Source organism: Cupressus sempervirens, chromosome 9, assembly GCF_028749045.1.
Source record: "Cupressus sempervirens isolate cs-2001-9-10 chromosome 9, ASM2874904v1, whole genome shotgun sequence".
In the NCBI taxonomy this organism is placed as follows: domain Eukaryota; kingdom Viridiplantae; phylum Streptophyta; class Pinopsida; order Cupressales; family Cupressaceae; genus Cupressus; species Cupressus sempervirens.
The window spans coordinates 774,542,385-774,564,893 of NC_143126.1; the positions used below are offsets into that span (position 1 = coordinate 774,542,385).

Genomic DNA, 22,509 nt, shown 5'->3' on the forward strand with positions numbered 1-22,509 from the left:
ATCTATAATAGAATGATACAAAAACATATATACTACACACTAGCACTTACATTTATAATAGATTTATTGGGCTTAGATATATTCATGTATATTACCTTAAAACGTATTATTCTATTGAAAAACAATTTTGAATTTTCTTTATTCCAAAAAAAATTAAGAGCGTTGTTTTCTAATTCATGATTTTATTTTGAATTAAAAATTTGGTTCTTTCGGAGCATTAAATCTAGATGCAGTGAATGTTTAATGTTTCATTCATTCTCATGAGTTCTTATTGCAGTTCCTTTTTAAGTAGATTGTGTTTTTTTATCAACATTTTGGATCACAACCTTTGATGATAAAAGAACCAATATTCATAAGATATCAATCAATTGACTTGATTCAAAAACTACACAATCTAATTTTAATAATAACATTACAAATAGTTAATATGTAAAGATATCTTTATTCACAAATATTTAATAATAACATCACAAATATTTAATATGTAAAGATATCATTTAATATTTTATGATTAAGAGCTTGGTTTTGAATGTTGCATAGTTTGTATAAGGTCCCATGTCTGGTCCCTATGGTAATAGCATTTTTTAGATTTGAGTTTTTAGGCTAGTATAAAACTTTGTCTTTGTTGAATGTAACTTGAAATCCTTCACCAGTTAATCCAGAGATTGAAATTAGATTTCTTTTTATGCTAGGTACAAATAGAACATCTTTCAATTTTTATGTAACTCCAGACCTTGGTTGAATAGAACGTGTCCCAATATCTTTGACTGGATGAGTGGAGTTGTCTCCAATAGTAACTCCTTTAGATTTGTAATTTTTGAGTGTTTCAAAAATTTCCCTGAATCCTATTATATGTCGGGAAGCACCACTATCTATTATCCACACACTTTTATTAGAATTTATTTCACTTGGTAAAGCAGTGTAGAATAATAGATTTTCATCTTTCTTACATTCGGATAATGAGGCTAAGATTCTTTCCTTTTCAAGATATTTACTAAAGATATGTCTGAATTTATTACACTTATAACATTTAACTTTGGAGGAATCAGTTCTATTGAATTTATTATTCTTTTTCTTATAGTCATGTTTCTTTCCATTAAATTTTCTCTTTTTTCCTTGATGATTAGGAGCTAAGAAAAGGGCTTGATTTTCTCTTCTAGATTTAATACAATACCTCTAGAGATTAATCTTGACTCTTCTAATGTACAATCACTCTTTAGTTGATCAAATGATGGGATTGAGGGTCTACTGACAACTTGAATGAATGCTTCCCGTGATAGTGGTAATCCTCTAAGTGCTAATATAGAGAATTCTTGATCTTCTACTTTGTTCCCAATGGAACTTAGTTGATTTTTAATTTTAGAGATCCTTCCAAAATATGATGAGGAGGAGAAAATGTTAATTTTAGAGATCATATATATATATATATATATTACTAACTAAAGGCAGATGTTTGAATACACTTAACTACTAACCTTCTTAACACTTTCATTGTAAAGTGAGATCTTCATCAAAATTCTTTCAATTCAAACATTCAATCACTACATGACACCTTGATGTGGAGATGCAATGAGATCATGAAGATGAGTAGAGTTATATGTAAGATTTCCATGTTATATGTAGATATGATCTTTGTCTCTTCATATTTTGCACATATGTATATTTACAAGAACATTTACATGCTAGGGTTTCACTCATAAAGTATATTCTTAGAATTTCCTATCTCTTTACATTCTAGATCTACTATACAGGGTTCATGAACACTAAATGTACACACACAACATTATTTTTAATGGCTATTCATGGAGGTAGAAATCACTGAAACATGGGGTTGACTAAGTCAAACCCCTTCATAACTACACACACACACACCAATACTATATTAAACTTTCTTTTTGCAACCACAAATTTGGAAACTACTTGCCAAGACATTTTAAAAGAAGTTTGGTCAAATTTTCTATTGTGTCTTGGGAACATGTCCATCTTGTCACAAATTGCCATGACCCTTTACCACCAAGTGAAATTGTTCCTAAAGGTACGACTTGAAAAGAACTTTTTTTTGAACTTTCTATCATGATCACAAATATACAACTAGAAGTTTAGTCAGTTTTAAATCCATAATTGTTGAAGCAAAATGAAACATTCCCTTGCACATTTTGAGGTAAGTACTTTATCACTTATTTCATCTTTTAGTGTAGACCTATTTTTGTACCTTAATTGGGTTGATTGCATATACTTAGCACCTAGACCTATATTACACTTCTCACTAGTTCAATTTCACATTTACATTGGATATCTTTACTTAATTTACATTGCATGAAATATTTCTTTCTTACATATTTTATTAATATAACTTGGGTTTAGTATTGGCATCCCTTTGTACCTTTATCTACAATTTTCTATTCTAACTTCGGTCATAAATTGAGAGTTATGTTTGGAAGTCCCTCATTCTCTTGTATTGAATGACTTAGGGAGAAAGTGTTAAACTTGTATGATTTATAGTCTTCATTTTTACACTCATTGATGCCATTTCCACCTTGAACAATTACCATAGTAAAATTTTATTTTCTTTACCAGTGTCTTCACAATCTTGAGAGGCATATGTCTATTATTTTCTAAATGAATTTTCATCTACTTGACCAAATTAAAATAAAGTTTATAATATTGTTGCACACTTGATTCTATACACTTACAAGATTTAAAAATAAAAATAAAAATTGATGCAAGTTATATGCAATGTATGAACAAGCACCTAATTTTCAAGATGTCACTGTTGGACTAACTGCTAGCCTTCCCCTTTGGGATTCGTGACATGGCTTAACCACCTCTTATGTTCTATAAGTCTAATGGTTGTATCAAGCATTACTAGGTCGATCTTTTGGTGCAACGACAACTCTAGCTTGTAACAAGTGGTATCAGAGCATGGTCACAGGTTTAAATCTCCTTGGGTATCGTTGAGGGGGGAATTGTTGGACTAACCGCTAGCCTTCCTCTTTGGGATTTGTGACATGGCTTAACCACCTCCTATGTTTTATAGGTCTAGTAGTTGTATTGGGCATGAACAGGTCGATCTTTGGTGAAATGACAACTCTAGCTTGTAATAGTCACCACTTCAAAATCTTGTAAAAAAATAATCAACAGATTTTTTATTTTTTTTAGATAAATAACTTGTATCTCTCACTCTTACCTATCGTTCTATGAAAGTATTTCTCAAAAGACCAAATCTAACTATATCTTTTTTGATGTGCATAAAACATACTAAGTTATGATTTTCTCAAAAACCAAGAGAATTTGTTTTGTCTATTGTAGGTTTGACCCTCTTACCATATTAAATTAAAATTTTTGTAGTTTTCAAAATAGATTTATAGTGCACTACAATTCTTATTATTTGCAAAACTCCTAGTTTTTAGTGCATGACTTCATATTTCTCTTTGGTATTTAACTATAAACCTAATTTCAAAAAAATAATGGCCACTTACACCCTTCTTTTTTCCTAGCATCTTGATGCAATTACCCAGATGTTTTCCTATATAAACTCCCATCCCCTCCCCAAACATCTCCCTCAAGCTCCTATTTAGGAAATATATTTCCCATGCGTTTCCAATTATAAACCCCTCCATATGAATGACCATGGTAATGTATTTTCCCTTAAGTGAAGAACCTTTGGAGTTACCAAATATTGATTTTGTGGTGTTCATTTGTGACCCTCACTTCTTAAGCATCAAGATTTCTTCCATTAATGTTTTTAATGGTTCCATGATCTACAATCACGTGCATCTCAAACATGGATAATTTGAAGGGTCATTTTCTTTCCATTCAAACCTTTGATAAGTTGTCTATGTGCAATGAGATATACAAGAGTGAATAAGCCATGAATCATTGATCTAAATTATAGATTCCAATTACAATACATAGTGCAAAATCTATGGATTGAAAAGCCATATTAAGTAAAAAAATCAATAAAGAAGCATGAAAGCCAATAAGTAGTATCATCCCAATCAAAATCAATTTATGCAATTTTCATGAGATGCCAAGGGTCATTGAAGTAAAGGGAATTAAAAAAGAATAGCCTCAATAATATTTATTAAAAAATAAAACAAATCATAAATCATAATTCTCAACATACTATAAAGGAATTTTAGAAGTTCAAATAACACAATTTGTTCTGGACACAAAAAAATACTCTATAGGAAGTTCAAAAGTTCTAGACTAGTTTTGCTAGCTCTTTCACCTTTGTTCCATTTCTAACTTTGGGTTTTAAACTAGTTGTTAGATCCAAAACGTCTTAATAGAAGGTTCATAATTTCCCATTGAGTTATGACTATGTACTTTAAGATCAATGTTCCATTCAAGTTGATATAGTCTCACACCTCTAGTTCTAGAATTATTATTGAAATCTATAATGCACTTTTGAACTCAAACTTGTCATAAAAGAGTGTCAGGTTGTAAAATTCTTGAATCGTTCATTGGCCATTGTTTCATTATTGATGTTGGACTTTGTCACGAGTTCTGGAACTAGTGTTCGAAGAATGATTTTATATTCAAACTTTCTTTGGAGCTAGCAGATTTTAAAATTCCTAAAAGATTTATTATCATTGTTCCATTCATAATGTGTGACTTCACCTTGAGTTCTATAATTAGTAACATAATTTGAAGTGTGATTTTGAACTCAAACTTGTTTCAAGAACATTGTTGGTTTTTGAAACATGTGTGTTATTTTCTAATCAGACATGCAATAAATGAGTATGTCTAAACCCTTTACTTGATCTTGCCATATAATGTAGATGCAAATGATTGTATCCAATGTATTGATCATCCTATTTTATGGCATCCTTAAAATGTAAGATACATTATTTTGCATTATAGAAACATAAAACCAAGTAATGAAAATTTGTCCATGGTCAAGCTAAGACTAAAGTGTAAAATAGAGCTAGTCAACTAGGTGCTTAAATTTTATTTTTCTATTAAATAGATCAGCATTATGAATTTTAGGATGACCTCACAGTTAAACTTGTGAACTTTTTATAATAGAAAAGGACTAAAGATATGATTTAGATTAATTAGATAAACCAATTGAACTAGACTTATATACATCTCAACATTAAAAAAATATATATATTATTTAACTAAGAACAAGTAAAACTAAAAATGCAAATTCAACTGTTAGTTTATAAAACATTATCTTAAACTAAACACACTTTAAGCCTTTGATTTTGATGGTGATTTGTATTAACCATATGAAAAGGTTCTACACGCTAGGATTTTCCACAGTATGATATATATCTCCATCAAGCATCACTCGAAACTGAAAACAAGAACAACAACAAATCAAACATCTGGAAAGAATTTGTGCCTTCCAATGAGGAAAAAGAGAATGCCACCAATTATTAGTTCCTGCTGAGGCAGAGAACTATTGCCTAGGGGTTGCATTAAACAATGATTAAACTTAGCTTCAATAGCTAATAATGATTAAGTTTTAAAAACATTTGCTCTCTCGTTCATAGTCTAGTTGGTGAAGTTGCATGAATTTTAAGTACCATATTTATTATATTAATCAAATGGCTTTTTCCTATTGAGTGATTGGATATCTCTATGGTCGCAGGTGGTCTGAGGCTAAATTTGAGTTTAACGATGTAGGAGAAGGCGCGACGATAGAGGATAGCTATCTAACAAAATAGTAAGCACAAATTATGAGGTACAATGCAGGGTTATTGTAAGGGAAAACCACATTATGGGGTTTTGGGTTTTTCAAGCTATAGACAGTCTGTAACACCGCCATTTTGTCTAGCCATCCCTTTCGCTTTTGCCCTAAAAACTTGCTAAGTTAATGATGATTCATTTTACTTCAGTATGGAGTTGTTGACAGTTGTGAAAGACCCTACATGCAGAACTCGTGTCTAGAGAACATATGGACAAGTGTTGTGCTTGGAGATTTAATCTGCTTTCTATTTCCTCTGAATACAATTGATGCTATTAATTATACTTCTATTCAATGGTTAGTAAGAGAGTTATATACTGTCTTCCACTACAGTCAGTTTGTAGTGCCTACCCTCGTTGACATCTTTTCTGGACATTGTTGTTATTTTTTTTGAAAAAAAAGGGGGTAAAAAATTTATTGAAGAAGAGAGCAAAGAAGTACAAAACAGAACAGGGCATAAACCCTAGGAAACACTAGAAACCACAGAAAAACCGTAGAAGAAAAATCAACTCTCCCTGATACCACTTACATCCTCTGTCAACGTTCTCTCCATGTCTTGATGTAACTCACCTGGCAGCTGCTCCCACTCATCAATCCGCCAACCATCTACATTTCCAGATGCCCACTTTGCCAAACTATCAGCTGGCCTATTCCACTCCCTTGGAATATGGGTATAAAACACTAAATCCATCATAGAACTAACCTGTAAAATCTGTTGCACTATCAAAGACAACTCCCAGCTAACATCTGAACACTTCCTCTTGAGTAGAAGATTCATAAGAACCTGAGAGTCAGATTCACAAATCACCTTGCGCCACCCCAGAGCATATGCCCTCTGCAAAGCATAAAGAATAGCCAACCCTTCCATTCTATTAACAGTTTGCATCCCTTTATTGACTGAGAATATAAAAACCACCCTTCCAGAAGAGTCCCTACCAATCCCACCTATACCAGCAGGCCTTGGATTTCCCCTAGATGAACCATCAGTATTAACTTTTAAAATGCCAATCGAAGGGGTCATCCACTTCCCTATCCTTTGGACCTTATGTTTCACCCTTCTACCTCTCCTTACACAGGCAGAGTCTGGAGATATTCCTTGAATTCCAAACCTGTCAACCATTATAGCATCGTCCCTCTCAAGAGGCATCACTACCTCACTTTTAGCTAAGACTGTGTCCTAAATCATTCCCAAAATTCTAATCCAAACTTGCTGAATCCCCAAAGCTTCTCCTCAAAATATTCTCTGATTTCGTTCCAGCTAGACTTGCCATAGCAAAAAGGTAGGTCCAGTATGCCAAACATCCTGCAAGAAGGGAGCCAGGGATGGGGGCCTCCCTAGTCTCAACCAAAAATCCATCAGAGAGGAGGCATGAATGCACGGGCATTTCCAAACATCCCACCAGAAATGCCATAACTGTAGAGTGAAAGAGCAATGGAAGAATAAATGCACAAAGTCTTCTTCCTCACTACCAAAAAGGATACATCTCGACGGGCCAGAAAAAACCCTCTTTCGAATATTGTCCCAAGTCAGGAACCTATTCCAAACCAAGGTCCAGATAAAGCAGTTACATTTTGGCCAAGAAAATTGACTCCAAACTTTCTTCCACAATTGAACCTCCCCTCCCACCAGCTATTGGGAGAGAAACTCCTAATAACCAAAGGAAACAGTATAAATGCCCTTTGGATTAGGGGACTAGGCTAGCACATCCTCACCCCTAAGGGCATTACAGTCCCACCCCGAAAGAATGAACTGGAGCTCAGCCTGCTCCGCTTTCGAACCAAAAAATAGGCCACTCCTCTGGATTCTTCCACCTTGCCTCCACCAGCTGACCCTGAGGGGAAAAAGATTTAAAGTCACACACTCTTGACCATCCAGCATCACAGAAACTCTGAGCCAACTTGCACAAATGAGGATATTGAACAACCAGGGGAGGATACCCATCCCAAGCATCATGCTAGAACTAAGCCTCTGAGCCACTTTTGCAGATCCAATGTAAGCCACCCTTAATGAGCGCCGCTCCTTTTTTGAGAGTACTCCAAATCACAGAGCCTTTACCACACAAACCATATCGAGGAATATCATTATGGGGGATCCCTGGAAGGTACTTCAGAGACAAAATTCTAGCCCAAACCTGTTCCTTTTCCACACACCAACGCCAATACAATTTAGCAGCCAGAGCAGTACCAGTAAGCATTGATTTGCATAAACCAAGACAACCAAACCGTTTTGGGCTATAGACAACCTCCCATTTGACAAGACTCTACTTGGTTGAAGATAGATTACCAGCCCATAAAAATTGTCTTGCTAAGGAGTCCAATTCCCTAACAAAGCTCAACGGCGCCACCTGAACCATACTCCTATAGAGAGGAAGAGCTTGAACCACAGATTGAATCAGTTGGACCCGACCAACAAAGGATAGCCAGCGGTGGGTCCAATCAGTAACTTTGGCCCGGAACTTGTCAAGAATAACCTGCCATGAATCCTTACAATGCCTACCACTAGAGATAGGAATGTCGAGGTAGAACATTGGAAGACTTCCAATTTGGAATCTAAGAATATGGGCAATTCTCCTGTAAATAGAAAGTGGAGTATTAAAGAAATAAATGGAAGATTTGTTCTCATTAATCATCTGACCTGAAGCAGCAAGATAAACATCCAACACTTTGCGTATATTTGAAGCCTCCCGAATGGTAGCCATACCCATCAAGGCTGTATCATCCACAAACTGTAGGTGAGATTGCACAAGGAGGCCTCCTCCCCATTGCCAGCCCTGAATAAAGCCCCCTTCAACATTATTTTTTATCAACCGGCCCAGACCTTCTGCCAAAAGAAGAAACAAATAAGGAGATAGGGGATCGCCCTGCCGTAATCCTCAAGAAGCACCAAAGAGATTAGAGTGTTCCCCATTAATCAAGACTAAGAAAGAAGTCGAGTTCACACAACTCATAACCCACCGAATCCATTCCTCCTCAAAACCAAAGGCACCGAGAACCCTTTGGAGAAATGACCAACGGACTCTGTCATATGCCTTAGCCATGTCCAACTTAATGAACATAGCCTTGTCTTTAGACTTGGCCATAGAATGAATAGTCTCAGTCGCCACAACCACCCCATCTAGGATCTGGCGCCCCATCACAAAGCCACTCCGTTCTTCAAAAATTAATATTGGAAGCCACTTTTTTAACCTGTTAGCTATCAGCTTAGATATAATTTTATAAATAACATTGCAAAGAGAGATAGGGCACGATTGACTAATCCGATCAGCCCCTTCCCCCTTGGGGATGAGAGCAAGAAAAGTAGAATTCAGAGCCTGGAGCATTTACTTGTTCCTCTGGGATTCCTGAACAATTGCCAGTAAATCTAACTTGATAATATCTCAAAATTCCTGGAAGAACTCAATCGAAAAGCCGCCTAGACCTGGAGCTTTTCCTTTTTTCATCTAGAAAATAGTCCCCTCTAATTCATCCAAAGAGATGGCACTCATAAGATGCTCTTTCATTTCCAAAGAGACTAAAGAAGGAATACAAGAAAGGACCTGGGCCTCTTCAATCGAGTCCCCCTATGAAACCTCCCTAAATAAAGACTCAAAATACTGTACAGCTTTGCTGAAAATCTCCTGAGAAGAAGAGAGCGTCTCTCCCCTAACATTCACCAAGGTCGATATGGAGTTACCATGCTTTTTGGCCTGAACTAAATTGAAGAAGAAAGCAGTATTCTTATCACCTTCTTGAAGCCATTCAATACGAGCTTTTTGTTTCCAATAGATTTCCTCTCTCAGTTCCCACTCCTCCATAGTTTTCAAAGTCCTAGCTTCCTCCCGCAACAAATAATCTGACACCCCCTCTTCCCTTAACAACCTGGTAATATCATTCAACTCAGCCTGGGCCGCATATTTCTCTTGAAAAATATTACCAAAGCAATACCTGTTCCATCTTTTAAGCTGATATTTAACATATTGTAGGAGTTTAGCAAAGATATACATTGCTATACCAAAGGCAGGTCTACCATCCTTCCACCACTCAGCTACATAGCCATATAGATCTGGGTCCCTTAACCACATAAGCTGGAATTTAAAAGGTGGCTTCTAAGGCAACTGATTAGAGGAGATAACTAACTTAATGGGCCAGTGATCTGACCCTCTCCAATCTAATATCTCAGACCTGGATGACCATAATCCAACCACCCAAAAACAGGATACCATGAAACGATCTAGTCGTTCCACAATGCAATTATCTCCTATTCTTCTATTATTCCAAGTGAACTGGCCATTACTAAGCTTGATATCTATGAGATTGAGTGCTGAAATGTCATCCCGAAGAAGCACAGAGGAGGGCTCAAATCTTGCAATACCCCCCCATTTTTTAGAGAGATCTAGAATAGCATTAAAGTCTCCAGCAATAATCCATGGCAAATAAGGAAATAACCCATGAACATAATGAATATTATTCCATGTAAGGATCTTACCTTGGAGCTCAATAGGGGCATAGACATTGGAGAGAAGAACAGACTCTCCTGACTCGTAGCATAGAGAGACCAGGGAAACAGATGATCTAAAGGATATCCACCACATAGGCTGGATCTTTTGTGGGTTCCAAAGGCAAGCTACCCCCCCTGAAGATCCCAGAGCTCCAATGCACTGACATTGACCATTCTTCCACAATTTAGGAGCTATACTCATCATACTCTCAACAACAACTTTGGTCTCCTGAAGAAAAAGAACATCAGGAGAATGAATTCTAACCAATTCTCGAACAACTTTTTGTCTAGGGCCACTGTTCAAGCCCCTTGCATTCCATGAAATAATGATCATTTCTGGGGAGTCGGGAAATGAGAATCCAAGGTCTTGATAGCTCCTAACTCCACCAGATTCTCCCCAATCATCTTAATCTTCTCCATGTCCTTCTTACGCCCACTTTTACCACTTTTCTCAAAAACCCGCTTCTTGCCATCCTTCTGAAGAATACCCAAGTGAGGAGAAGACTTGCCACACTTATCCATATCCGAAACTACACTCCTTGCAGGAAGGGTCGCGCCCCCTACTTCCTGACCCCGATCAACATTTAACCCCAGAGACACCTGAGCCCCTACCTGCCCATCAGTGACCATAGGCATAGCAAGTTCAACCTGTGGAGTAGGAGGAGGGTCGGAAGAGACAATCTCCTAATCAGGCTCCACAACCAATTGAACCAAGCTACTAGATCTCGAAATAACTTCTTGCTGCCCTAGTTCATCTAGGACTTCAAATCTATTAAAGGTATCCTCCTCCTGTCTCTCCATCAAAGTCCTCTTTTGACCTCTATTACGATTGTGAGCCTTGACCTGTACAAAGCCCTTAGCATCCTTTTCCTCTCCTGAATTTGGCTTCTTCCCTTTATTAGCCCCAAGATTGTAACAAGGAGGGAGTGGAGGTCGCTGATCAACCAGCTTAGCCTTTAGGCACCTACACAGCAGGTGGCCATATTCATGACAAAGTCGACACCGGAAGGGAAGGGTCTCATAATCGAGTTGCTACACCCAAGAATGTGGTCCTACGCACAATTCAACCTCATCTGGTAGTGGTCTACTCAAATTAAGCTCCACATAGATTCGAGCAAAAGTCATAACCCTCTTCCTAAGGGTTTGGGTTGAGGACCCAACCGGTTTCCCCAACATCGAAGCGAGCATATGGAAAACATCCTCCCAACAACACTCTATTGGAAATCTGGGTAGCCGAACCCACACTGGGACCCGATTTGAAAGCTCCTCAGAGGGGTTAAATCCTGCATGCCATGGCTTAACAAATATCCCAACCTGGTTGTAAAAATAGGGCCCACCCTCAAATACCCTATTACGATCTGCCATGCAGGCGAATGTAACCATGAAAAAGTTGTTTGCAAACAACGTGACATCCATTTCACCCTCTAGCTCCCAGATTCTTTGAACCTAGTTTTCTAGAAATTGAAGGGATACTCTTAAACCTAGAAATTTACAGTACAACGAATGCTTTGAATAGTATTCCACATCCTCAGAAATCATCTCGTAAGGGATTACCAATTTAGGTCTTTCTTTGCATTGCTCCAGGCACCCGTTTATCTTTGTGATCCGAGAACTGCTAGACGGATTTGAAGCTGTAACTCCTGAACTCTAAGAAAAAAGGGCATTATCAAACACCCTCACCCCTTGATTTGGCAGATGCATGTCCTCTGCATCATGCAAAATAATGTCAAGTGAGACCCATGACCGCTCACCCCTCGTCATTCTTCCGCCAGCCTAGAGTAATCACCGTAGGGGACCACGAACCAGGTGCCGCACGAGCCACCGTCCCCACTACTCGCAGACCAACCCAAGAGCAGAGAACAGCCTGCAAAAATGGCGTTACAAACCAGACGCCAACCCTCACACCGACTGAATCACCTTCCCCTGCAGGTGCACGCACAGAAAGCTTAGAACGGAGCAAGGGCACGGCTGCCCTAGCTCGTCGACCTCGCACAGAAACCCATCGTAGCGCACAACCCATGAAACCCTTTAGTTGTCCCTTAACCCATATTGTTGTTGCTATTATCAGACTATGATAGACTAGTTTTATGTTGATAGATTAGTGGTATTGTTTTGAGACTATCAGACATTATGTTATGGATTCAGTTAGTATATGATGAGATCATTTAGACTTTACATTTCATGTATGCATGATGATCACTACATTGCTTTCAGTTATTGTTGATGATTAGTTAGATGGTTTATTATCTCATGTGCTTTATTATGGATACTTACCCCATACTTGCATGTGTATGGTGTGCGTGTTTGTTCATATTGTATGGCGTTTCTAATATGGTTAAGGAAGGGAGTCGTAGTCACCTACTTAGTCGGGATCTACATGATGCACCACTTCCTGCTATTGCTTATTTAGCTTAGCATTATATATATTGTATGTACATGCATGGTTTTTCTACAGGTTGCGGGTACCGAGTATCGACTTCCCTAAATTGCCAGGATGAGCGTACCCTATTATACTATCTCAATAATAAGAGAAGGGAGATAAATTCTCAAGTCCAAATCCTAAACCCTTAAACCATTTGTCCTAGTGAGGTAGGACAAGTATCTGGATATTTTACCCACTGAATGTGTCGGATGACATATGTCATGATTTTTAACCCTTTAGACTGATTTTGTGTGAATTGATCTATGATGGGTTTTTATATTTTATCTTCGAGGTCTATAGTGAATTTTCTATTAATTAAGTCTTAATAAATGGATTTAATTAATAAATTAATTATTTGAGAAGATTAATATAAAATATCATGGTCTTTGATATTTTGATTATAAATAATTAAATGTGAATTAATTGAGGAAAAAGGATTTAAAAAAATAAAATTAGAAATTAAAATTAATAATAATTATAAATAATAATAAAAGTAATAAATAAATAATAATAATAAAAGTTATAAAAATTAAAATGAAAGTTATAAAAATTTAAATAGAAATTATATAAAAAGTAAAATTGGAGTTATAAGCTTGCCTAGGAGTTAACGCACCTTTCTATTTCTCTTATGTCAACAACACGGAGGTTAGTGCATCAATTAAGCACATGGTGTCTACAACCTTATGATTCATCTAGAAGGTTGGAAAAGACACATGCTTAGTTGGTGACACCTTCTAGCTGTTTCTAGAAGCATTCTAGGTGTTTCTTGGGAACTCTTTATATTTAGGCATTCCTAGAAGCTTAGAGATAGCATTTGGAGAGCATTTCGAGCATTGGAGGACTCGAGAATTCTGAAGAAGGGAGGAGCTTGCTCTACGGATTTTCTGAGGAAGAGCAAATTAGCATCAGAGCCCGGGTAGATTCTTGTGATTTTACTTATGCTATTTCTACATCTTGCATTCCCTGTCTTCTTTGTGTCTTCCATATGTCTTCTGAGGATTTTCCTATCTTAATTGTATGCATTTTCAATATGAGTAAAAATTTATTTGAGAATCTTTTATGCATAAATCAGAAAAGAACACAGGGCTAGGTTTAAATTCATAGCCAAATCCATTAGATTAATATTTAGATAAATTTTGAGATTTAAGTTTATAGGAAAATTTTGAAAATTAGAATTTTTAAATAAACTGTTTATATTTTCGAATTTGCACACACACACACACACACACACACACACACACACACACACACACACACACAAATATATATATATATACCTATGTATATATACATATATATTTATTTAATTGGAAAAATTGAATATGGAATCGCAACCGATAATGTTTATTAAAGATCTAAATTTCATTCACATCTGTGAAATACGATTTTGAATATGTGACAAAATAATAATAATAATTTACATATTGGGTGGGGTGGAATTGCACCCCCCGTACCCATGCCTTTGAAATGGTTGCTGGGTACCTGCTACACAGTGTACCTGCGGCAGTGCCATCAAGGCAACAGTCGCAGGGTACCCACGGCGGATGTCACATTTGTGATAGTCGTTGATACGACGACGGGTGCTTTTATGATTTGGCTTTGTTTTTTAAAAAGAAAGAATGTAAGCTATGAAATTCGATTTATATTTCATTTTTTATATAAAATGTTATATTAATATTTATTTATATATGTATATATATATATATATATGTATATATATATATATATATATGTATATATATATATATGTATATATGTATATATGTATATATGTATATATGTAAGTATGTTATTAATGAATTTAAATTATTATATATTTGATAAATGATTTATAATAAAGGTTCATCTTTTATAAGGGTAAATTATTTTATAATATTGTAAGTTAACTATTAAGATTTAATCAATTGATTTAATAATATATATAATGAAATATAATTGGTAGTTGGTGGGGGTCATTTTCAAACAAATATTATAATTGGGAGATGGATTTTGGACTTATAAAGGAAAACTTTTATCCATCCAAAACAACACGTGTTAGGAAAACGTACAAAATGTTCCTCCATTCATTCCCCAAACTTGAAAACATAAACTGAGACCTCTACATTTAAATTCAAGTATGTAAATTTAGCAAAACCAAAACATGTGTTTGCATTGTGTATTCTTTATGCTATTGTTTTGGATTTTGAGTTGACTAGTGTTGACCAGTTATAGGACATCTACCAGAGGCTTGGGGGTGATGTGATTGTGATGTCATGATGATGTTTTAATCTAAATCTTTATAAACCCAACCATGGTTATGTGATGGAATGCTCTATGTAATGTTTTTAATTACTAATTGTTATAGTTGAGATTCTTACTTGACTTAACCATTTTTTGTTCATCGATCAGTTATCCTTGGTTTATTTTCTAGTCGCCATGATGGGACTGAAATGTGGATTTATTCTTGATGATATCATGTTGTGACATGTTTTGACTCAACGATTTTGGAGTCTTTGATCAATATGAATGAGATATATTTTGGTTATTGAGAACCAATGGATACATTTGATTATCAGTGATACTTTAGTTGCCAATAGAGAGCTGTTGTGATCATGATTTTGTATAGATGCTTTCTCATGGAGATTTTATGCTTTTATGCATATTTGATGATTTTATAGATTATCTTTTGTGATTTTGAGATTTATGATTCCATGAGCTTAGGGTAGGTTATCTGCATGTAGTGTCAGGAAGTGGCTTGCAATGGGGGCCGGGGCTCTAAGAGGCTGCCAAGGTAACTCATTGTAAGTTGGATAAATAAGTGAAAACATTCACACCTAATACTAACTAAATGAACCTAAAAAGATAAGTGTTTTGTTCTCGCCCATGCCTTGAGTGTTTGTATAGACTAGGAAGGGAGTAGAGAGAACGCATGGTTGGTATGCCTCGTCAGTATGAGAGGATACTAGTGGCCTCATGAGATCAGTATGGACTCATGGAGTTTAGCTAACTGCCAAGGTAACTTGTACGTGATAAATGCGATGACACTTTCCCGCTTGCATAGTAGGTTCCTACATGTCTTTGTGTGCCTCTGGGAATTAGATGTCGATTTTGTGTTTGGAACCTTTGAGTTAATATACTTTTATGATTCCTGGACTTATAGAGTTTTATGCTATGTGATTTTGGATAGCCTATTTGGGACTTAAGATTATCTCCTCAGCACGGTGGGAGTGGACCACTTAGGTACCACGCAGTCAGGTGGTAGTGTTTTTCTACTCTTATCATTTGAGATTCATTGAGACATTTTGGTTGTTGCGTCCTTCATGATGGTGGATATGTATCCTTTCATTGATGATTAGCATATGTTAGATGATGTTATCTTATACTTTTATTTGCATGTTAGATTACTTTCTACATATGATATAGTATATGTTAGGAGTGACATTCCTACTATGTTAATACCGATGACCTCTTCAGTGATTTTGGAATGTTATGCACGGAGGGATACCTAGGGCCCACGATGGTCTAATGATGCTATTAACGGTTGGGAAGAACCATGCACTTAGTTTATTATGTTTGATTTTTATGATCGATGTATATGTCTTCTATGATGATGTATCATGTGTATCATGTGATTATCTTTACTTTGATGTATCATGGATTAGAATAGGATGATGTATCTTATTTCACATATGTATATTCTTTTAGGCTTTTCATACCCTATGACATGTACAGTGGATGATTGAGTATTTGGAAATGTAATGTATGAACATTGGACTTATCAATATTATTTCATGCGGTTGTTATATTTGATGGAATTCAATAATGTTAGTTGATTTAGATGTAATTCAATGTTAAGGGATCTTTAAAGAATGTAACTAGTTGTGTATGTTATGTTTACTTTTAGATGGACATTGCTATTGCTTTCGTTCATGAGTATAAGTTATATGTGGTATTTATTTTCATATTTTTTTAAAAAAAATGCTACCAAACTTAGTGAAATTCTAGGTTAATTCTTTAGATCCCTTGATGGGGCATTACATAGTTGAATTACTGCAAATGGATTTCATAATGTATATATCTTTGTTTTTGTTTTGGTAGAAAAATCCGGTACTGTTTTTTGTTTTTTTGTTTGTGAGAATTGACTAGACATTTTTGAAAGAGAATGAGCTATCCCCAAAACCATGAACTAAAACTATTTTTTTTGCATGACATATAGGTCCCTCATCTCTTACAAGCATTTGATGTACTTCTTCTCATACCGCACTTTGTACAAGGGTTGTGACATTTGTTTTGATGAAATTAACTTGATTTTTTTTACAATACATCTTCAGGTTGGAAGGTGCTCTAGCATTGCCATTGTGGAAGCTTGAAATGTGTATGTGACAGTGGCAAAAATATGTGGACAAGTAGGGGGTTTGGCATTGTCACTTTGGTTGTTGGCTTTAATACACATATAAATGCATTCTCCTTCTATGCGGGCAGTAAAGGGCTTTATGCTTCTTCATGTACATGCAATGGGAAATCATTCATCAACTATGTTTTCAAGGCTTTCAAACTTCACTTTTCAATTGGACAGTCATGTTTACTAGTTTAAAGAGTTTGGAATATTATAGTTAAGAGGGAGGATTACCTCTCATTTAATTGAATTATAAATCCAGATCTATGAAGAGAAAAAATGACTTTCCATAACATGTTTGATGATAATTATTTGGATTTGTCAACTTTTTTTAAATTATTTTGCATTTTGGCATCTTATTGGATGATATTCTTGGAACTGATTTTGAAATTGCCTGCTGCTGATGACTGTCTAGATCTATTCTAAATTATGGAGATTCCCCTTTCATTAAACTTAAGAGACATCCTTCTCTTTGCGAGACTCATGCGCAAAGAATTGATAATTCCCTTAAGCAACTTTCCAGTTTTACAAAGTAGTAAGGTTGTGGTTCCTCAAAATCTAGCATAGACTATCCATCATGATCACAAGGTTCTTAAGGTTCGGTATTCTCTTTTCTAACACGGGCTTGCAGTTAATTTAATAGCACCGCTAGTGGTTCACTAGTCTACAACAGTTTAATTATCCTGTCATCTGTTTATGAAAAGGAGCTATGTGTTTTTTCTACTTCTCAAATGGTAATCCAGATTGCTGGTTTTTGTTTGGGGAGTATGGTGTTTTTCCCTGGGTTTGGTCGTTCAATTTATGATATTAATAGAAATTTCCATAATCTGCAAACAAATAAACATAGAATTGAAAGCAGATCTGATAGTGATAAAGTTATTGATAGTTCAATTCAAGTACCAAATCAATACGACTTTATAATCAATTGATTCGTATGGTTCAATTGTACCACAAGTAGATGTAGTGCCACTTGCAGGTATCAGGTATCATCCATGCTTGCAGGTATGAGGTATCATCCACGACTAGCGAGTGTGGCTGTGAGTTCAGTGTTTGTTCCCTCCCTCCCCTACATTGATAGAATTGCACTGTCTTTAATGTGAGTTTCTTTGTTTAGCATACAGTCATTTATTTATCAAATGGGGACTGAATTTTTAACTTTTTAAATCTCATTTCCTTACTTTATTTGTGAACCTACAGTCATTTATTTATTACATGAGGACTGAATTTTCAATTTTTAAAATCTTGTTTCCTTACTTTATTTGTGAACCAATTAAATATTAATTTGAGCAGCTACATATTTTTAATTTTATATAGATTCTAGATGGGAGGGTTTTTCTAATGGCATTTCCCTAATCCCATAACCAATGGAGATTCATTGTGAATTGGCAAATACATTTTCAATGTTGACTGTACTTTGTAGGCAAGATGTAGGTTTGCATTAACGCTAACATTTATTTGACAATAGTAGAGCCAAGCTTTTTTTGTTTGTACAATTAAAGATATTATGCTGCATAATCAATTCCATACCAAGAAATCCAAGAGAGTGGTGAAAGGAAGGAATGCAATCAAAAATTTATTTGATTATGCAGTAATGCAATCGAGCATTTATTTCATTTGTTTTTAAGTAAATAAGTGAATTAGAGCTGAATTGGAATCTAAATGTTGGTATTCTATTAATTCTTTACTAATAAAATTAAGGTATACAAAATGCGAATGTCATTTATAAAATAAAAAAATCCATTGTTTTCAAGAGTCAAGAAAATTGGTGAAGAAAATATTTGTGATAACTATTCTAAATGCCATCATCAAGTTCTAATCAATTTGTGTTTACTACATTCTTTCTATTTTTTCCATTCTCTTATAAAATGGAAAGAGTCGACATTAGAGCAATATATAATTAATTTTATTATAACATTGAGATATAAGAATATAATTGTCAATATCTATGTTTTAGCATATTTATTATTAGTTAATTTATTTTATTATATAGACACAATCAATAAAGTAAAAGAAGCTAAAGCTAATGTAATAGTAATATAACCGTGGAAAATGAATTAGAGCATTCCTATGGAAAATGTTACAATACAATAACTTTTTTTTAGACTGCAGGAATCGAGTACAACACAACCCCCTTATAAACTGCAGTGCACCGTGTAAACTATTTAACATGACCGATAGCGCTGGTGCAACACGCCCACTAGTACCACGAGGAAGATTTAGCCAATCAAGCTAGGGGCCCCACCCATTACAATACAATATTTAACAATAAGAAAATTTTGAAATTTGTTACATATAATAAACAATAAACAACCGTGAAACGTCATCCATGAAACCAGTAAACAATTGTGAAACATTATCCATGAAACCAGTTTTGGAAGGACCGTCTTTGGAAGGAGAGTCTTTGGAATCAACCAATCCATACTACCTTGATTGATTGAAAATAAATGCTAAACAACTATGAAACCAGTCTTTGGAGTGACAGTCTTTGGAATCAACTGACCCATACCACCTTGATTGATTGAAAATCTTTCCCTTTCTAATCTTACATAACTCCTACCAAAATCAAATTCTACCATAGTTATGCACTTGGCAGGAACTATGCTGCCCTGCAGTGCTTGTTGAATTTTGTTACACCCCATAAATTGGGCATCCACCCATGATGGCCCATCTGTTAATGTCCACTTTGTGAACAAAAGAGGCTATTTATGCATTTGTCAGTTGTCAATTAATGATTGCTCTTGTCACGATTGTCAGCTCTCTTTCTGTGTAACCCAATACAATATATTGCCAATCCCACTAATGGATGATAAACAAGCCTTTCTTTTGTTCAATTCAATATAATACATTTGATTAAAAACTTTGAATACATCATTCACAACGCCCAAATAAATGATGGTAATGTAATGCCAAATATAAAAGTTGCACATTGCACGCCCTAGAATTATGAGTTAGTTCAAAAAAACCTAATATGGTTGACAAAGCCATTTTCACTGTATATAATCTCCAAGACATTAGAATGCAGCTCTCAAGACTGAATCAGTTATTCTAAGGCTGATTAGGCTCTTCCAATTTGAAGATGAAAGGAGAAATCATATTTGATAAGCCAATTAGAGATATGTTTCTGATTATTTCTCTAACACTGGTTTTATTGGTGTGTTTCTATCTAACTAAGGGAACTTATTGGCCTCTATCTACAGAAACTGAAGCCACACCTCCATATGTAAGTTTAATTCAGATTAACATATCTTTTGTAATAATCTATGGTTTGAATCACACTATTTTCTAACTCAATATTATTTTGGGTTTGTTTTCAGATAGAAGTTGCAAATGATTCAGATGAGTTGGAGATTGCTTTGGCAAAGGCTTCAATGCCAAACAAGACTCTGATCCTCACACCAGTGAATGGGGCATGGATTGACCCAAACAGTTTGATAGATCTTTTTCTTGAGAGTTTTAGGATTGGGGAAGGAACACATGACTTACTTAACCACCTCCTCATTGTGGCCATGGATGCAAAAGCTTTCAACCGCTGCATAGAAATTCATCCTCATTGCTATGAGCTTAGGACTGAAGGAGTTGATTTTACCGAGGACAAGTCCTTTGGGACAAAGGATTATATAAAGATGATGTAGACTAAAATTCTCTTCTTCAAGACTGTGGTTGAGCGAGGATATAATTTTGTGTTTACTGTAAGTTTCCTCACATACCCCACATTGTAGATGTTTACTATAAAGATCATCAAAAAATTTGACATTGATATTCTAATAATTGTAGTTTCATCAGATTGACTCTAGGATATTTGGCTCCATATTTAAAGAAAGTTTACTAGTCTATGTGGTTGTTTTGGTATATTTGGTGTTTAAGTAGAAGTGATCCTTTTAATTAGCTATTGAGTTAAAAGTTTTGATTAGTCTATAAATATTTCAATTAATGTTTTTTATCTTTAATTTTATTCTAGTTTTCTATATACAAAATTTATAACATTGAAAATCATTCAAAGTTCTACTTCATTCAAAGTTCTACAATTATTCTTTGATGTGGTGAAGTGTGTATATTTCACCTTTAAATGTTCAAATTTTTAACAATAATAATAAATTTGATAAATTTTAAAATTTGAATTCTATTTTATCTAATAAATTAATTAGTATAGAAAATAAACTAATAAGAATAGAATTTGAAATAGAATTCCACACAATCTCTCTCTTATTTATCAAAATAAAACAGTTAGAACTCTATATTGTTCATTATTCTAATAGATTAAAATTAAATGATATTTTTTTAGCCAAATCTAATTTGATAGCATTGAATAGTAGAAAATTTCACCAAATCTATTTTTTTTTAATACTAAAAATCAAAACAAAAAAAAGAAACAAAGCAAAAAGCTCAACAAGAAGCTTTGTCCAATACATGTAATCTCCTAATTTGTCTTTCTACCTTTGTCTGAGACATCTCATGTATTCATCTTCAAATTCGTTGTCTCATACTTTCACGCTCTTATAGTTTATTTGTCTTAAAATATTTTACTACTTTTGTTCGAATATTATTTACAGGATGTAGATATAATGAATTTTACTAATTTTGCTTTACAGATGTAGATATAATGTGGTTACGAAATCCATTGGAGAGGTTCTAGGTTGAGGCATATTTTCAAGTATCTTGTGATTTATATAAACATAATTCACGTAGTATCTCAAATGATCCAAATACAAATTTTCATTTGTTAAAACAAATGAAAGAACTGCTAAACTCTATGAACTTTGGCATGCATATACTACTATAAATCCTAATAGGCATGATCAAGATGTCTTTAATATGATGAAATATTCCTCAAATTTTACTCAAATTCTCATAGATGTTTTATTCCTTGATACAAGTTACTTTAGTGGATTTTGTGAATTGAAGGAAAAATTAGAAGAAGTCTATACTATGCACCCCAATTGTTGTGTAGGTTTAAAGAAGAAGATGACTTATTTGAGATACACTCTTGATGATTGGATTTTATTGAAATCTTTCAATCTAAATAACACTTTTGAATTAAAAGGAAGGAGAGAGGTGGGTTGGAGAAGTAGAATACAATGTGGCCCTTTGTAAATACATTATTGAATATAAGAAAATGCTAGTATAACTAAATTTTAAAGGTGTTATTAATTGGTTGATAGAAATAAAAATTTGGAATTTAATGGAAATTTATTATTATTATATATTTCTTTAAGATTATTATATGTTTATATTCACAATTTTTAAGTTATATGACCTGAATTTAATGTTATGATTTCTTAGAAAGAGGGAGATGTTGTATAAAATTATATTTATAATTATTAAATATTATTATGAGATGTATTTATACTTGAAAGAATTGGATAAACAAAATATCAGTAGAAAAATAAAATTACCAAATAACTATATAAATGTTTTTATGTACAAATTTCAATAGATGAAATATTCAATTTTCATAAGTAACATAATTTTTTTTTTAAATAAAAAATAAAATCTTATGTCCTAATTCACATGGTGTATTACATGGTTTACAATCACTC

At 34.5% G+C, this 22,509-nt stretch overlaps 1 protein-coding gene and 1 pseudogene across 1 annotated transcript; one reads left to right on the forward strand and one right to left on the reverse strand.

Moving 5' to 3' along the window:
• Positions 1 to 6,894: 6,894 nt before the first annotated feature.
• LOC149541008 (uncharacterized) lies at positions 6,895 to 10,509 on the reverse strand. The gene is made up of 7 exons (XM_089802775.1): positions 9,860 to 10,509; positions 9,298 to 9,622; positions 8,044 to 8,559; positions 7,764 to 7,959; positions 7,427 to 7,530; positions 7,203 to 7,233; positions 6,895 to 7,112 (listed from the first exon to the last, which is right to left on the reverse strand). The coding sequence occupies exons 1-7, from the start codon at positions 10,507 to 10,509 to the stop codon at positions 6,895 to 6,897; spliced, it is 2,040 nt and encodes a 679-aa protein (XP_089658901.1).
• A 9,539-nt stretch (positions 10,510 to 20,048) lies between these two features.
• Positions 20,049 to 22,063, forward strand: LOC149541009 (uncharacterized protein At4g15970 pseudogene; annotated as a pseudogene).
• The last annotated feature ends 446 nt before the right edge of the window (positions 22,064 to 22,509 follow it).

Excerpts from the sequence above, each read along its gene's own strand:
- LOC149541008 (XM_089802775.1), bottom strand. The coding sequence starts at position 10,509 with ATGATCATTATTTCATGGAATGCAAGGGGCTTGAACAGTGGCCCTAGA. Across the intron at positions 9,623-9,859 it reads GTTGGATTATGGTCATCCAG|GTATTGCTTTGGTAATATTT; the intron begins GTCTGAGATATT and ends AAGATGGAACAG. Across the intron at positions 7,960-8,043 it reads TCTATAGGAGTATGGTTCAG|AGTCTTGTCAAATGGGAGGT; the intron begins GTGGCGCCGTTG and ends TCAACCAAGTAG.